General features: G+C 40.1%; 1 protein-coding gene across 2 annotated transcripts; it reads right to left on the bottom strand.

Moving 5' to 3' along the window:
• Positions 1-1,751: 1,751 nt before the first annotated feature.
• ZSCAN23 (zinc finger and SCAN domain containing 23) lies at positions 1,752-14,949 on the bottom strand. 2 transcript variants are annotated; one of them, XM_061195845.1, is made up of 5 exons: positions 14,911-14,949; positions 8,031-8,515; positions 7,637-7,784; positions 6,655-7,281; positions 1,752-2,094 (listed from the first exon to the last, which is right to left on the bottom strand). In XM_061195845.1, exons 2-4 carry the CDS (start codon positions 8,436-8,438, stop codon positions 6,668-6,670), a joined length of 1,170 nt encoding a protein of 389 aa, XP_061051828.1. In that variant the 5' UTR covers positions 8,439-8,515; positions 14,911-14,949; the 3' UTR covers positions 1,752-2,094; positions 6,655-6,667. The 2 variants fall into 2 exon arrangements, with proteins under 2 accessions (XP_061051828.1, XP_061051826.1); XM_061195843.1 differs by having other exon boundaries at positions 14,872-14,935.
• Positions 14,950-16,124: the final 1,175 nt, after the last annotated feature.

Genomic DNA, 16,124 nt, shown 5'->3' on the forward strand with positions numbered 1-16,124 from the left:
TCAGGGCTGTGTTCCCTCCAGAGACTCCAGGGTAGAGACCCTGTTTCTTGTCTCTTCCATCTCCTGGAGCTGCTTGCTGGTCATGCCTCAGTGTTCCTTGGGCTCGAGGCCACATCACTCCAATCTCTGCCTCCATCTTTCCATCACCTTTTTCTCTGTGTCTAATCTCCCTCTGCCTCTCTCTTACAATGATATTATAGCATTCTGGACCCCCCTGGATAATCCAGGATAATCTCCTTGTCTCAAGATCCTTAACTCAATCACTTATTTTGCCATATAAAATAATATTCACTGTTCTGCCACATAAGGTAATATTTATAGGTTCTGGTGATTAGGAAGTGAACATACCTTTGAGGGGCTACTTTTTCAGCCTACTACATTCTGTTCCCTTATATATTTTTTTCTCGAGTCTATTTCCTCTCTGTTGTTCTGATCGAGTTATTTCTGTTGTTCTATCTTCTACTTCACAGATCCTTTTTCTCCATTCTGTTGTTGAGAATGTATTTTTCAGTTCTCAAATTTCCATTTGATTTTTCTTTATAACTTCTATTTATTTGCTAGGACTTTCTACTTCCTTACTGAGGCTTTCTATATTTTCATTGTCTATATTTTCATTTTTTTTACATGTGTTCACAATTTCTCATTGAAGCTTTTTTTTTTTTTTTTAAATAGTGGTTGCTTTGTCAGATTAATTCTAACATCTCTGTCAGCTTGGTGTTGGCATCTTTTAATTTTATTTTTTCATTCAGTTTGAGACCTTCCTGGTTCTTGGTATTTGAGTGATTTTTTTTAAATTGAAATTTGCGCATTTTGTATTGTTATGAGACTGGATCTTAATTAAACCTTAGGTTTCAGCTGGTTTTCTCTGAAACTATTGTGGCAGGGCAAGTAGGGGAGGGTGACACTGAGGCAATGCCAGAAAAGGGCCAGTAGAGAGTCAGGACTTTCACCATCACCCAGCAATAACAAGTCTGCGCTCACACGGTGTCTGTGGTGACCATGTGGAAGCCAGAACTCCTACCCTTATGGAACAGTAAGGAGGAGCTCAATGTAAATCAGGTGGGGAACCTGGACTTCTACCTCTGTCAGGCAGTAATGAGGTGCTACCTTCCCCTACTTCCCCTGCCACACTCTTTAATGTTTTCTTAGCCACAGAAATTGACGTGGCATTTCCCTTTGTTTTGCAAAACTGCGAGGATCACATTATAGTAAAGTACTTTTTAAAAGAGCTAAGCCTCTACGGTACAAATATGTAATCATGACCATTACTATAACGGGTTTTAATGAAAACTGAGAAACTGCTCAGATAAATTCAGGTAAGGTATAAGAAACCATCTTTTAGCCTTAAGGATCCGTCAGCCGATGGACACCGGAGGGTGCTCCCCGCTGGTGAATCTATGTCTCCTTCGAGAAGCAAGTAGTCTGCACAGACCAGGCTCTGTACAGCATTTGTGTTCAGTTCTCTGCATCTCTGAAACGTCCGGAAGCACCGACACGGAAAAGGGAGTCGGATCCTGAGGAATCTATGTAAGGCAAGGGAGAAGAACCCAAGCCAGGCCTGGAGAAAGGGGGCAACACCCCAATCTCCAACCCCAAGGTCTCTGCAGAGGTACAGGGCATCCTGCGTGGGGAGGAGCCAGACACCCACCTATACCTGACCAGAGTCGGGAAGCATCGACCGAAACGGGATATTTGGGATACAGCGCACATCAGGAACCGGAAATAAGTCACAACGCTTGACCGCATCTCCGCCGGCTCCTCAGCTGCCTCTCTAGGAAACTTGGAGGACCCGTCATCTCAGTGGTTGATCTGGCAACCTGGCACGCCTTCGCGTGCTTGGCTTCCTCCTAATGGCTCAGGCAGGAAAATCGACGAGGGCTCGTAACCTCTGGGGTCCAGCAGCCACTCAGTCTGGGCTAATATCTTTCTACTCCACTGAGGACACCTGGCCACTCTCACCGGATTCTCGAAACCCTAGGTTCCCTTAGGACCCGGTCCTCTGACGTCCCAGCCTTCAGGGTCCCTCTCCTGCAGTCTCTTCAGGTACCAACTGTCAGTTAACTTCCAGGTTCAGAAGCAATAATCAACATCCACCTAAGGAAAGCAGCAACAAGAGGGGCAGAGGTCGGCTTGCTCTCCACTGTTTTAAATCTTTGCATAATCGGGTCCCTCTGAGTAACCTAACCACTGATTTAGTCAGTCTGGGGTGGGGCCCAGGCAACTGCCCTTCAAACAGCCCAGGTGATTCTAACGCAGGTATACACCAAGAAACAGTGGCTTCATCATAAAGCTAAGGTAGCTGGCATGGAAATCTGGATGTGGGTCCAGAGAGACCTAAAAACATCACAGAGTAATTTATAGACTGTGATCTTCTCCCTGTTCTCCTTTTTATGGGAAGTACTAGAATGAGTGAGGAGTGAAGGCAGTGAGACTATTTTCACTGCTTGAGACTCCTGTACCTAAGGCACTTGAAACAACTGAGATGGAGGAATTTCTAATAAGTACTGTGAAGATGAAGCACTTATCTTGGTAATGCTGTCTCTGCATCTATCTTATTTTTCCTTCTCTTTGGTCACCATTGTTGGCCAGAGTTTTGGTGTCTCATTTTGCTTTCTGTCTGATTCCTTTTTATGTTCTCACATTTTGTCCATCCTTTTTCTCTTTCCATCCCATTTGTTTTTTGCAGATGCCTAAGATGTGTCTCAGGGCTCCAAGTCTAAGTGTCCATGAAACTACATGTAATTCACGATGATCTTTGTTCATAGTTTTGTTTTAAAAGAACTTAATGTGATTAAAAAATAGAAAGATCACTATAAGTACCTAACCACTTGGGTTTCACTTTTCTCGTGTAGGTATGAAATGAGCGAAACTCCAAATTTTCTTTTTAAAGCTCAATATTCTGATTCCATAGTAAAAAGCTCCTATCACACACAAAAAATACTTTTGATGATTCTACACTGCTTATCAAACAAAGACTCAATGCATTAGGAAAGTGTTCAAGGCCCTCTCAATCTGGCCTTCACCTACAATCTCCCACTCCCGCACTTCTTTGCAGGAACTCTGTGACCCAAACTGGAAAACCCCCGGCTCTTGAGCATATCTTAAATGGAGGTCTTGCCTCACCCTATTCCCTGTGCCAAAAACACTTTCCTCTGTCCTCCACCTCCCTCTGCAAAGAATCTATGTTTCTCTCAATTACTAATTCAACATTTAACCAATGACACATGTATATTCATATATATTTTATATTTCAAAATTCTTCCACAGAAAATACTTCATATTTTATAATAATTTTGACCTACTTTTATTTTAAATTTTCCTCAGAGATAATTTTTGTCTTACTAGAAAAATATAAAACAATCTTCTACTATAAATTATAATTATATTTTTTAAAAGAAAAGTATTGTCAGATATAGAAAATAGGAGTCCTTTCCAAATACAAAATATGGACAGAGACTTGATTCTCCTGTTGTCCTGACCTTCAACTCAAAATTATAGTGAAAGAGAATCTTCAGGGCTCTATCTACAGCTCTAGGCAGGTTTTGGTTGCAAGATACTTAGCCATTTTTTGATGCAGTGTCCACTGTCCTAACAGTGCTCAAAGGGGTGCTGGACTATCCTTCAAGAACCAATAAGGCTATTTAATTGGATTTGAATCAATATTTCCTACACCTTGCTCAACCATAAAACCAAACTCTGCTCTCTCAGATTGGACTTTTCAAGGGGATAGGGAGGGATGGATACTGGTCCAGGGAACACCTGAAATGAGGTCAATACTAGAGACTTCATAGGCTGAATAAAAGGAGCCAGGGTGGAAAAGAGAGGAGAAGTGAGGGAAATTTAGAAATGTAAAAGGGGGACAACTAAGGACTTCTGGCCAGGAAGACTGGAATAATCACAGAAAAAGTCAAAGTCTACATGCCACTGTCTATAGGTTGAGACAAATATTATTTCTCACATAGTGAGGAATATGCATCCTAGATAAAAGAATTAGCATAAGAGAATTAGTACAATTAGTATCAGAAAACAAGGAAAGTTAGTTTGGTGAACTGTCAGTCATTTTAATTGTGTTAACCATCATTGCATTCTAAGCAGTACATCTGTCTCTACAGCATATATAATGTATTTTGTTTCTTGGCGTTTTACCAGTTGTTAAGAAAATTGAGAATTTTTGAGAAGCTGTAAACAAAACAAAACAAAAAAACAGGCACAGAACAAACCAAATATCCAACCTTCAACTGCAAGTGTAAAAACTCAGTCCATGAGAAATTCATCCTCTAAAATACTAATCTGTTCATATTTAAAATCTTTTAAGAGCTGATATAATTGAATTATCCAAACATGCTGCTTCAGCATATTGGAGAAACATTTAAAATACTTATGAACTCAGATTGTAATAGTATACGTACTATATCACTATATGGAATATATATTTAACTTGAGAAGTTGAGTTTTTTTGAGAAGTTGATTTTATTTCAAACTTATGTCTACTATATTTTCCTTAACTTCATCCTAAAATCCCTAGGTATTTCTCTTGGATATAATTTAAACCTCAAGACAATAAAATATACTCTTGAGGAAATTTAAGACTTTTTTTCTTCTAAGATTGTTGATAATACCTACAATTAGTCACAAGTAGTGACACAAATAGTTTGAAATGTTAGGTCTAAGAATATATAACAGAACAAAATACATGAAACTGAAAAATACCACCTATCACTTCTCCATTCTCCACAGAAGCATTATGTGTAATTCTAGTCGTCCAAACCCTGTTTCCTAGCTCATGTGGAAGTTGTTAGCTTTTAAATAGAAAGTGTTTGACTTGGACTAAACTGGGGAGAAGAATGAAACAATACATAACATTTCAAAGTAGTGATTGTTCATCTGTAGGAGTATGTTGAACTATGGAGCACCAACAGATGAGATACTGTCAACTTGTAAATAGAATAAGGAAGCCCTCTGTTATAATGCAGAAATCTCTAAAGATTATATTGTTTCATGAAAACAATAAGGTATAGAAGAATATAAATAGTATGCCATCGTGTTGTGTAATCAAGGGAATAAGATTATATATTCATATTTTCTTGTACTTACATAAAGAAACACTGAAAGATACATAAGAAACTAGTAAATGACTACCTATAAGGGAAAGATAGCGACCTTTTTTTAGTGTTGTTTCGATATTAGAACCAGGTGAAGAATGAATTTTTTTAAAAAACTCCTAAGTAAATTAAAATTTAAAGTTAAAAATAATCACTCACTACAAAAATAAATAAAATGCCTCAAACGAGAGATAAGTGGGAGGAATCTTTCCTGGAACTCCACTGTAAATTAAATAGGCTGTACATTTATTGAAACATATAGATGGGAGGGTTTGTTGAGCTAAAAAGCAAAACCTCAGTGCCTTATAAGTGCTCTAAGTTCTATATGGCAATACAGTGCTTCCAGTGGCTTAGTAGAAAGAGCATTGCACTAGGAATTAGGAGAGAGGGTTTTAGTTCCAGCTCCATTAACTAGCTGTATGATTTTACACAGTCACTTCCTAGAGCTTCTGTTTCCATATCTGTCAAATAAGGGCACGTAGAAGTGATCTCTGAGGTCCCTTAGAGCGTTTCTATTACTCTTAAGTTAACTGTGTATGTATTTGGTATTCCAATCCAGATTGTTATCACCATAGATTTTTCATTTTTTTGGTCTCCTGGCCTTAGTATAAAGTTTTGTAACACTCAGTCAGTGTTAAGGAAAAGAAATCTTTTTATGTATGACCTTGATAATAATCAATAGGTAGTGCTGAGAGGCATGGAGGTTATAAAAAGCAATCAACATGGAAGACTGATCATACTTTTCTGTCTACTTTTGTATATGTTTGAAATTTTCCATAACAAAAGTTTAAAGAAAAACCCCAAAATGCTCATAAGTCACAGGAAAAATACGAGGCCTATATTTTTGCAATAAAGATCTGAAGGAGATATCAGATTTTTAGCTAAGTGTCTTGGGCTTTGCAAAATTTAAAATCATGAGCAATATTTGTTATGACTAGCCACTGAGCTACTAATAATATATGGTTGCTTCAATACCTTGGTTCCTAAACTGAAGGCTGAATTACTAAACCTCTACAGGGAGAAGCCTTCTATATATTTATGGGAGGATTCATCTGCCCCCTTTTGTAGGTTAAAAGCAAATTATCCTATCTTATGGGAATGGAAACTAATCTAATAGTTTACATTACAGATTTTACTGCAATTATTTTTAAATTAATTTTTAAATACTCAGTGAACTAACTTTGACATTTTGTATTCAGGCTGCATATAATTTTTAAGACTGTTTTTTAAAAGTTTTTAAAAACTAGGATGAAGGAGTTTTCCTGGAGTACATGTAGAAAACTTTTGGGACAGATGTGTGTGAGACTATGTTGATGAAGTCAACACAATATTCAGTATTGCAAAGTATGGATGTCACTGACCAAAGAGATTCTGACAGATGTATTTAAGATATTATGCGTCTCTCAGCATAAAAATAAGGACTTTTCACTGGTCTTCCTTGGAGCTTCCTATAGTAGAGGATTAATCTCTTATTGTTCTCTCAGAGACAAAGTAAGAACCAGGACCCTTGCTACCATGCCTAGTGGTCTGACATCGTGAAATTTTGCCCTACCTGTTCCAAGGAGCTAGCTGGATTCAGCCACAGGGTGGACTTTCCGATGCTGGACAAGGTTGCAGTGGTAACTGAAGTTCTTGCCACATTCCTCACATTCATAAGGTCTTTCTCCAGTGTGAATTCTCTGATGCTTAATGAGGACAGAACGTCGACTAAAGCTCTTACTGCACTGACTGCACTGGTAAGGTTTTTCCCCCGTGTGGATCCTGAGGTGATGGAAAAGCCCAGCGTTCTGGCTGAAGGCTTTACCACAAACGCTGCACTGGTAGCGCTTCTCCCCAGTGTGGAGTCTCTGGTGCTGGAAGAGGCCTGACCGCTGGCTGAAGGCCCGCCCACATTCATCACACTCATAGGGCTTCTCGCCCGTGTGCGTTCTCTGGTGCTCGATGAGGATGGAATTCTGGGTGAAGCTTTTCCCACATTCACCACAGATATAGGGTCTCTCCACCGAAGAGCTTACCCGTTGCCTTTCCCATCTGCCTTCGTGGTCACAGGTCTCTCCACACTCAGGCACTGGAATAATATCACCATTCAGTGTTTCAGGTACTTCCACACGAGATTTCGTTTCTTTAGACAGATCCCTCTTTGGGGCTAACTCCACATTCCAAGTCCCAGCCTCATCATCTGAAATAATAAATGTATGGCATGAATGTTATGTTTCCAAAGAAGAAAGAAAAAAACTGGTCAGGAGAGTGGGTGGAAAGGGACAAGCAACACATTTTCTGTTTACTTTCCCACTCTCAACAATTATACCAGGACTTCAGGAGAAGATGCCCTGTATCGTAACTCCTTGCTTATTGTCTGCCTCTCCCACCAGACTGTAAACTTCCTGAGGGCAGGAACCACGTCTACCTTCCTCATCATTGTTTCCCCCGTACCCAGCACAGTGCCTGGCACACAGAAGACACTAAGTAAATGTGCTGAATCAATGACCATTCAGGGAATGAGTTAGGCTTCCTGAGGAAATTCTAATCCTCACCAATCTCCTGAACCGGGCACACGCCTCGCAAGTTCCACTGAGGCTGCTCTTCCAAGGTTTGGAGCTGGCCACCTGACGACTCCTGGGCTGCTCCTAGAGTTGCTTTCTCCTTCACAAGCTCTTCCTGTTCATGATCATGGGCTGGGACCTGGTAAAAATCAAGGACAGTTAGGAAGCAAATATCAGAGAAGACATTGCAAGGCCTTCTCAGGACCAGTGGATAGGAAAAGAAGGCTCAAGAAACTGGCAAAGAAAAAAAGGCAGAGAGATTAAGAGCCTATTACAGATCAAGTTAGGCATAAAGAAATCCATCTCTTCCTCCTCTTCCTCTTACTGCACTGAAACCCCATGCTTGATCATACAAGCACAAACCCCTGTTCTCCCATCTTCCCACCTGCTCTCCTGGTTCATCCAGCTCTCTCTCCAAATCCTCCAGCACAGTTACCGCCTCCTCTCCACTCACTGGGCGGTGCTCTCTCACCCAGGCCTGGAGCTCCTCGGGCAGGATGGTCAGGAACTGCTCCAGCACCAGCAGCTCCAGGATCTGCTCCTTGGTGTGCATCTCTGGTCTCAGCCACTGATGGCAGAGTTCCCGGAGTCTTCGAAGAGCCTCTCGGGGCCCAGGTGTCTCCTGGTAGCAGAATTGCCTGAAGCGTCTACGAAAGATCTCTCTGGTGTGAGGGTTATCTCTTGACAGGCCAGATTCTTGCCCATAGGCATGGTCTCCCTCTTCCTCTTTTACTTTCACTGCTATAAGTCCCTCCTGCATCTCTGGAGTCTGAAGGGCCAAGGCTGTGGTCATTTGAGGTTTAACTATTCAGAAAAAGAATCTATTCTTGATAATTCCCCCTTGATCTTTTCTTCTGGAAATCCCAAAATCTAAAAAATAATTTGCAGGAAAACAAAATATTAAAATGTAGAAAATCTTTTCTGCTGGTAGGCACTGGGAGTATTTATACTAAAATCAGTAACTTCATCTAATGAAGAACATAAATGCATGATTAATAAGGACTATGCAAATACTGATGAAGGTAATATAGGAAGGCAAACAAAACCAAAACAGCACCCCCCCTCCCGAGTTTTATTGAAGGAAGGGACCATTTTGATCATCCTGAATGAATCAGCTCAAATAAATCAGCTTGGATGTACTGGGTTTCCATTTGAATGGCAAGATACTGGACTCATAGTCAGTTTTTAGTTGAATGGGGGTAAACAAACACTTTGGGCCCAAGTGGTCACAGAAGACACTAAGAATCAAGGAGAAAAAGGAAAGAAAAAGGAGGAGGAAGGGAAAGTAAAGAAGATAAAAAGACACAATGAGGAGCAAAACAAACGTGCTTGGGGAAGAGATGCCGAGTCCTTCAAATCAGGTGAGGTGTGGAGGAAAGAGATGTATGCTTGGAGTGGGGAAGATCTGGGATTGAGACTGATCTTCCAGGTACTCCCTGCACAGTCTTGGGCTTCATCTTTTGAGCCTTAGTCCACTCAATCTGTAAAATAGGGATCCTAAAGCCAACCTTGTCTACCTTTCTAGGTTGATATAGAAATAAAATAAGATCACAGATAAAGAGCACAAAGAAGCTGGCAGTTTGGTAAACTCGAAAGTATTATAAATTACCACTATTGTTATTTTTCTTATAAATTTTATTGACAGATTAAATGAATATCCTAGTGATCTAAACACTAAGGTGAAAGAATCAGAAAGTAGTCAACTGGAGTGGTCTTGGTCCACAGATATTAAAATGAAGGAAATATTAGTTCTAATATTTTTAAATCACAGAACTTTAGCTCTTTCTTGCTCTTCAATTTCTTGGAAATTGTTTCTCTTTGAAGTTCCTTGAGGATGGAGAGTGGGCAATCGTATGTAAAATAAAATAAGCGCTAATAAAGAGACAAACGTCTATGACCACTTAAATCTTAATCAGGATAGTAATTAATGAAGGCAATTTTCTGAAAGAAAAATAATTATGTGACCTAATGATTTCCAAGCACCATTTTTTTTTCTAGTACGTACTTTATTTTTTTTTAAACATCTTTATTGGAGTATAATTGCTTTACAATGTTGTGTTAGTTTCTGCTGTATAACAAAGTGAATCAGCTATATGCATACGTATATCCCCATATCCCCTCCCTCTTGCGTCTCCCTCCCACCCTCCCTATCCCACCCCTCTAGGTGGTCATAAAGCACCGAGCTGATCTCCCTGTGCTATGTAGCTGCTTCCCACTAGCTATCTATTTTACTTTTGGTAGTGTATATATGTCAATGCTACTCTCTCACTTCGTCCCAGCTTACCCTTCCCCCTCCCCGTGTCCTCAAGTCCATTCTCTACGTCTGCATCTTTATTCCTGTCCTGACCCTAGATTCATCAGAACCATTTTTTTTTTAGATTCCATATATATGTGTTAGCATATGATTTTCTCTTTCTGACTTACTTCACTCTGTATGACAGACTCTAGGTCCATCCACCTTACTACAAATAATTCAATTTTGTTTCTTTTTATGGCTGAGTAATATTCCATTGTATATATGTGCCACATCTTCTTTATCCATTCATCTGTCGATGGACACTTAGGTTGCTTCCACGTCCTGGCTATTGTAAATAGCACTGCCATGAACATTGCGGTACATGACTCTTTTTGAATTATGGTTTTCTCAGGGTATATGCCCAGTAGTGGGACTGCTGGGTCGTATGGTAGTTCTATTTTTAGTTTTTTAAGGAACCTCCATACTGTTCTCCATAGTGGCTGTATCAATTTACATTCCCACCAACAGTGCAAGAGGGTTCCCTTTTCTCCACACCCTCTCCAGCATTTCTTGTTTGTAGAGTTTTTGATGATGGCCATTCTGACTGGTGTGAGGTGATACCTCATTGTAGTTTTGATTTGCATTTCTCTAATGATTAGTGATGTTGAGCATCCTTTCATGTGTCTGTTGGCAATCTGTATATCTTCTTTGGAGAAATGTCTGTTTAGGTCTTCTGCCCATTTTTGGATTGGGTTGTTTGTTTTTTTTGATATTGAGCTGCATGAGTTGCCAAGCACCATTTTTGGGCAGAGGCTTTCAAACTTATTTGACCAGGACCCTCAGTAAGAAACATTGTATATTGTGACCAGAACACACATACATGTGCATATGAATACATGTTTGTGCATGTGTGAGATACACATATACAAATAATTTTTTTACAAAATACTATGTACCCTTACATTATGTGATATATATACTCTTATTTTTTAAATCCTATTTCATAAAATGAAAAAACAAAAAACCCTGGTCATAGCCCACTACATAGATTTCACGACCCACAAAGGGATCATGACCTATAGTTTTAAAATGTTTTTGTTTTAATTTTAAGTAAAATTATTGTAATTCACTGTAAAAATAACCCTACACTATTCTTAAGTATTGGCATGCATCACAAAATTTAAAAAACCAAGGGTAGATAATTTAAATTATAAGTGAACACTGATCATACTACAACTAGAAGAAAAGTTAAATTCATATTGACATTATTGGTTATAATTATCAAAGACAAAAAAAACCACATTGGTGTGGGACAGCATCCTTCTGGATAACCTGTGAACATTATCCCCTCACAAATTTCTAACATCTTTGGCTTGCTTGACTTCTATAGACCACCTTAGGAAGAATGGAGAGGGTTTTTACTCAAAAGATAGGATCCCTGAGTTCATGTTTTCCCCCAACTCACCACCACTCTGACCACCACATTATCTTTTTCTGTCAGAACTTTTCATATTCCACTCATTCATTGAGCAAATATTTACTCAGAGCCTACCACATTCCAGGTACTGTTCTAGGCTACAAACAAAAAAAATTTCTCATCTCAAGGAATTTACATTTTTATAGCAATATAATAATAGCTGACATTTATAGTGCTTTTAATGTACCAGGCAGTGTTTTAGATGCTTTACATATATTAACTCAATTAATCCTCAAAGCAACTATGAGTAAGGTACTATTATTACCCCCATATTGCAGATGAGAAAACTGAGGCACAAAGAGTTTAAGTCATTCATGCAGTGCTTCACAGGTAGTAAGTGGTGAGGCTGCAATTTAAACCCAGCAAAGCTAATTCTAGAATTTATAGTCTCAGTCACTACACCACTCTCTCTCCTCTATGTGGGGGTAAGAAGGGGACAGGATGAGGAAAGGGGGCCATAGGAGACAGAAAATAATTATATGTCAAGTAGTGATAAATGCTATATAGAAAAATAAAGGTAAAGGATATAGGCAGTAAGGGAGAAGAAAGGTCTCTATTTTATGTGGGGTAGTCAAGGAAAGCCTTGTTGACAAACCATTATTTGAGCAGAGACCTGAAGGAAGTGAGAAGCAAGTCACATGACTATCTGGAGAAAGACTGTTCCATGCAAAGGGAACACTGAGTTCTTGGAGGTAGAAGCATGCCTGCATTTTTCAAGGGACAGTAGGTTGACCAATGTGGCTAGAATAGAGAAAGCAAACAATACAGGAACAGATGAAGTCAAGTTAGGAGCAGACCATGAAAAGCCATCGTAGGGCTCTGCCTCATACTCTAAGAGATGAGGAGGAGGTTTTGAGCAGAGGGGTGATAAAATTTTATTCAATTTTAATATAAAAACATAACTGGCTGCTGTGACAAGAGACCACTGGGAAAAGCAGATGCAGGAAGAGAAGCTACGGTAATAATCTAGGGGAGAGATGATGGTAGCATGAACCATGGTCTGCTGAGCTTGTTCTAGGGTGAGAAATTTGGGGGGTACAAATATCAAATAGGTAAATTAAGAATATGTGCTCTCACATTACTCGGTTAACCCAGCATGCGTTCAAAGAATTAAACAACCGCTTGTTTTCTCAACCTTCCAGGCCCCTGAAAAATGTCTTCTTCCTATCTGCTGCCTACCCACCTTGGTTTCAAGTCAAAGTTTTTCTATTCACAGACAATGCAGCTGAAGCTTTGAGCTCTGCCAATAGAAAATCATTTCTGGTATATGGTGTTTCAAATCTTTACTCAGTTTCACTAAGATCAATTTCCCTCCATTCTCTGTATATCCTAGGTTCCCTTTTGCTTTCCCTCCCCTGAATTTGCTTTTATCTGGTGGCCTGAATACCCAGGTCTTCGCACCAGCATATCTTAGTTCTTTGAAGCCACTGTCTCTGAAAGGCTTACCAAGTTTTTTTTTATAACCCTGCCCTCCTGGTCACAAGCATACAGCTACTAATCTCCCATCCAGGATCACCACCCCATTGTATATGCCAGGTACATAATTAGCATAATAATCTCCCCTACCTTAAAAAATACACCTGCATTTTAAAGCTGGTTTCTCCTAGAGCCTTGGCAAGCTCAACACCCTTAAATCTACATCATTCCTGTGGAGCGATGCTCTTTACCAAGGATGTGCATGTAGTGAAGACAAAGCAGCACACAATGCAAAGGTGCCTTTATCATAATACATCCCCCTACCCTCACTTCTGATGTCACCATCTATGGCTCCTCACTACTTATCCCAAACTCTCAAGCCTGGCTCAAGACCAATTACACTTCTGGCTTCCACTGTCTGGCCCCACTCTTGTTTTCCTATATTCCACATGCAGAAACTGCCAGCTCCACTTACGCGTTTCTTCTTTAACCAGGCTTTTCTCTCCCTGTTCCATTTCACTGGTCTTGCCTTCTGCATTATTCAAACCCTACCCGATCTTTGCAGTTTGATTAAAATCTCACATCCTCCCTGCAGTCTTCCTCATCCATCCCAGTCTACTCTTATTAAGACAACAAACAAAAAAACCCCAAAAGTACAGAATTTAGAATTCCTTCACCAAGTTCTACTCCTGAGAAACAGACACTGTTAAAAATTGGAATGTATCCTTTCTATGTGTCTGCAATCACACACACACACACACACACACACACACACACACACGACATAGCTCATATTTTTCCTATTAACTAAGCTAAATAGAAGATAGTATGAGGCAGCAGAGAACATAGATAGGCAGATCTGGTTGTGAATTCTGACTTACTAACAATGTGATCTTGGGCAAGTTACTTGATTGATTTTTCTGAGCCTCGATCTCCTCATGTATGCAATGAGGACAACTACCCTGCAAAGCCGTTGAGAGAATTAAGTGAGATAATGCTTATAAAGTGGTTTTGCACAAAGGGCACAGCACATATTAAACATGCCAATTAACCACCTTTTAATGAGATAATGTACAATTTAATGTACAATTTTTGGTACAAGGATGGCTTGATCAACAGCTGCTACCTACCTTTAGGGCCAAGACTGTCATCTTTTCTACTGCTCAAAGCACCAACACCAGTGAGTGGGTGGGGAAACACATGTACACACACAAATGAAATGGCTGTTTCATTAGGTTTGCAGACACACTCTGACAGACTTACATGTCTTCCGGTATACACCTCTCTCTAATCTTAAATCCTAACTAGAAGTTCAGGATTACTAAGGTAGGAAAGGGGTAGGACCAGATTCAAATAAGGGAACTCACTTACTGGGTTGTGACTGTAAAGCTAATACAGAGAAAAAGAGCAGAGTCAGCATAGCAAAGGTTTTAAGAAAATGGACTCTGAAGCCAGACTCCCTGGATTTGAATCCTGACTACACCCCTTACCAGCTGTATCAACTGGGGTGAGTTACTTAATCTCATTTTCTTCCTGGACCTTAAATAAAGGGGGGAGGAGGGAGAAGTTACATACTACCAGTGCCTACCTCATAGAGTTATGAAAAGCAAATAAGTTAGTATTTGGAAAGTGCTTTGAAGGGTGCTGGCTGACACATGCGTGCTATTTAAATATTCGTGTTTTTTTTTTTTTAAATCAACAGGTGGCAAGAGCCTTTACACTCTTAAGTGAATCAGACTAAGAGAGGCTGTGGCATGTTATAAAACTATCCTTGCTCGTTGTTTAAAATAAGCCCCCAGTCGAGAATGGTAGACGTGGCAAAACAGAAACCATCCTGGATATCCGAATCTACCCTCACCCTTAGATGCGGGGAAGGAGAGTTCCGAGGGGCACGGGGGCTAGGATGGAGTGGTTGAAGGGCTCAGGAACAGACGAAGGGGATGGGGGTGGGGGCAAGGACGCTGACTCAGTTAACAGGGCCCTTCTAGTTTCGGGGGCAGCCTCCTCTGCCCCTCAACTGTCCGGCCAAGCTCTGGCCAAGAAGACCCGCTGCCTCCTCCCCACGCCCAGTCCAGAGTCGCAGCGCACAGCCCGGACCTTCCGAAGGCTCTGCGGCAGCCGGACTCCGAAGCTCACCGGGTAGCCGTGGCACCACCTCTGAATCCTTGACAACCGCAGCCCGGATGATGATAGACTACAAAGGCCGGAAGTGCGTCACACCGCCGCTCTCCGGGGGAACAGCGGTTCTGGCCGCGTTCCTTCTAGTAAGCCCGGAGGTTTTCACACCTCTGTGGTCGCCACGCTGAATCCCCTTCCAGGCGTAGTGAGGCGCTAAGTGGCATAGTCTCTTCCAAGGGGGTTAATATACAGTAATAACAGGTAATATAGTGTTTTACGCATACTAACTTATTTACACATGCTAACTCACTCTACATTAACAGTCCTGTGAGTTCGGTATAATTATCCCCATTTAGCAGATGAGGAACCTAAGGCACATTCCTTCTACATTTATCAGTTGCAAAGAAAGTTTCCTGCAAAGAAAGTTTTTGTGCACTTTACTTTCTCGCACGAGATATTCCAGGCTCATTTTACACTTTTTCTCCCTTAGACCTGGAATCCACCATTGCTCCATGAAGCTATGGTTCCTTTTAATGGAGAATAATATACAGAAACCAGGATCTAGATTTTGAAAAATAGATAAGCTCATTGCTACTGGGATAGGTCATTGCTTCTAGGCCCTATCAGTGGACCTTAGAGCTGGAATAAAATATACATATGATAGGGATTTTATAAGATATTTCCAATTCAAATACAACTTCACAGATTTTTTTTTTTCATTTTCACCGTTGCACATTTGATTTTCCTTTCTTCCACAGTGAACACCCTGGTTCACAGCAGCATCAATATATTCACTCAATTTGCTCTTACAATCTTTTTTTTTTTAATTTTCAAAATTAAAATATCAACATCACTAGCAACAACACACCTACTATGTACAGTTCAAAATTTCTTTGCTTGCTTTATTTATTCTTGAATTGCATCCCATTAAGGGAGTATAGTTCAGAGTACATATACGTACCTTATTTGAATTCTTTTCTCTGTGTAGTTATGTTATAAACTTGATATACAGTTAGTCATTTGTTTCTGTTTTAATTTCAAGATTTGCTTTCCTTTCATCTTTTTCATTTCCTTTCTGAACATGCAAAACAGTTCAAAATCAAAATTATATAAAAAGATACATTCAGAGTTTTGCTTCCATCCCTAATTCCTTTATCTTATATATACTCTTGTTCCATTTTCATTCGTTTTTAATTTATCCTTTCCTTCCTACTTCCTTCTCTCATCCCTTC

Source organism: Eubalaena glacialis, chromosome 7, assembly GCF_028564815.1.
Source record: "Eubalaena glacialis isolate mEubGla1 chromosome 7, mEubGla1.1.hap2.+ XY, whole genome shotgun sequence".
NCBI lineage: Eukaryota > Metazoa > Chordata > Mammalia > Artiodactyla > Balaenidae > Eubalaena > Eubalaena glacialis.

Bases quoted from the DNA above. Each gene is read 5' to 3' on its own strand.
- ZSCAN23 (XM_061195845.1), bottom strand. From the start codon at position 8,438: ATGACCACAGCCTTGGCCCTTCAGACTCCAGAGATGCAGGAGGGACTT. The intron at 7,785-8,030 runs GTGGGAAGATGG...GATTTTTACCAG, and splicing joins TGGATGAACCAGGAGAGCAG to GTCCCAGCCCATGATCATGA. The intron at 7,282-7,636 runs GTGAGGATTAGA...TTATTATTTCAG, and splicing joins GTGCCCGGTTCAGGAGATTG to ATGATGAGGCTGGGACTTGG.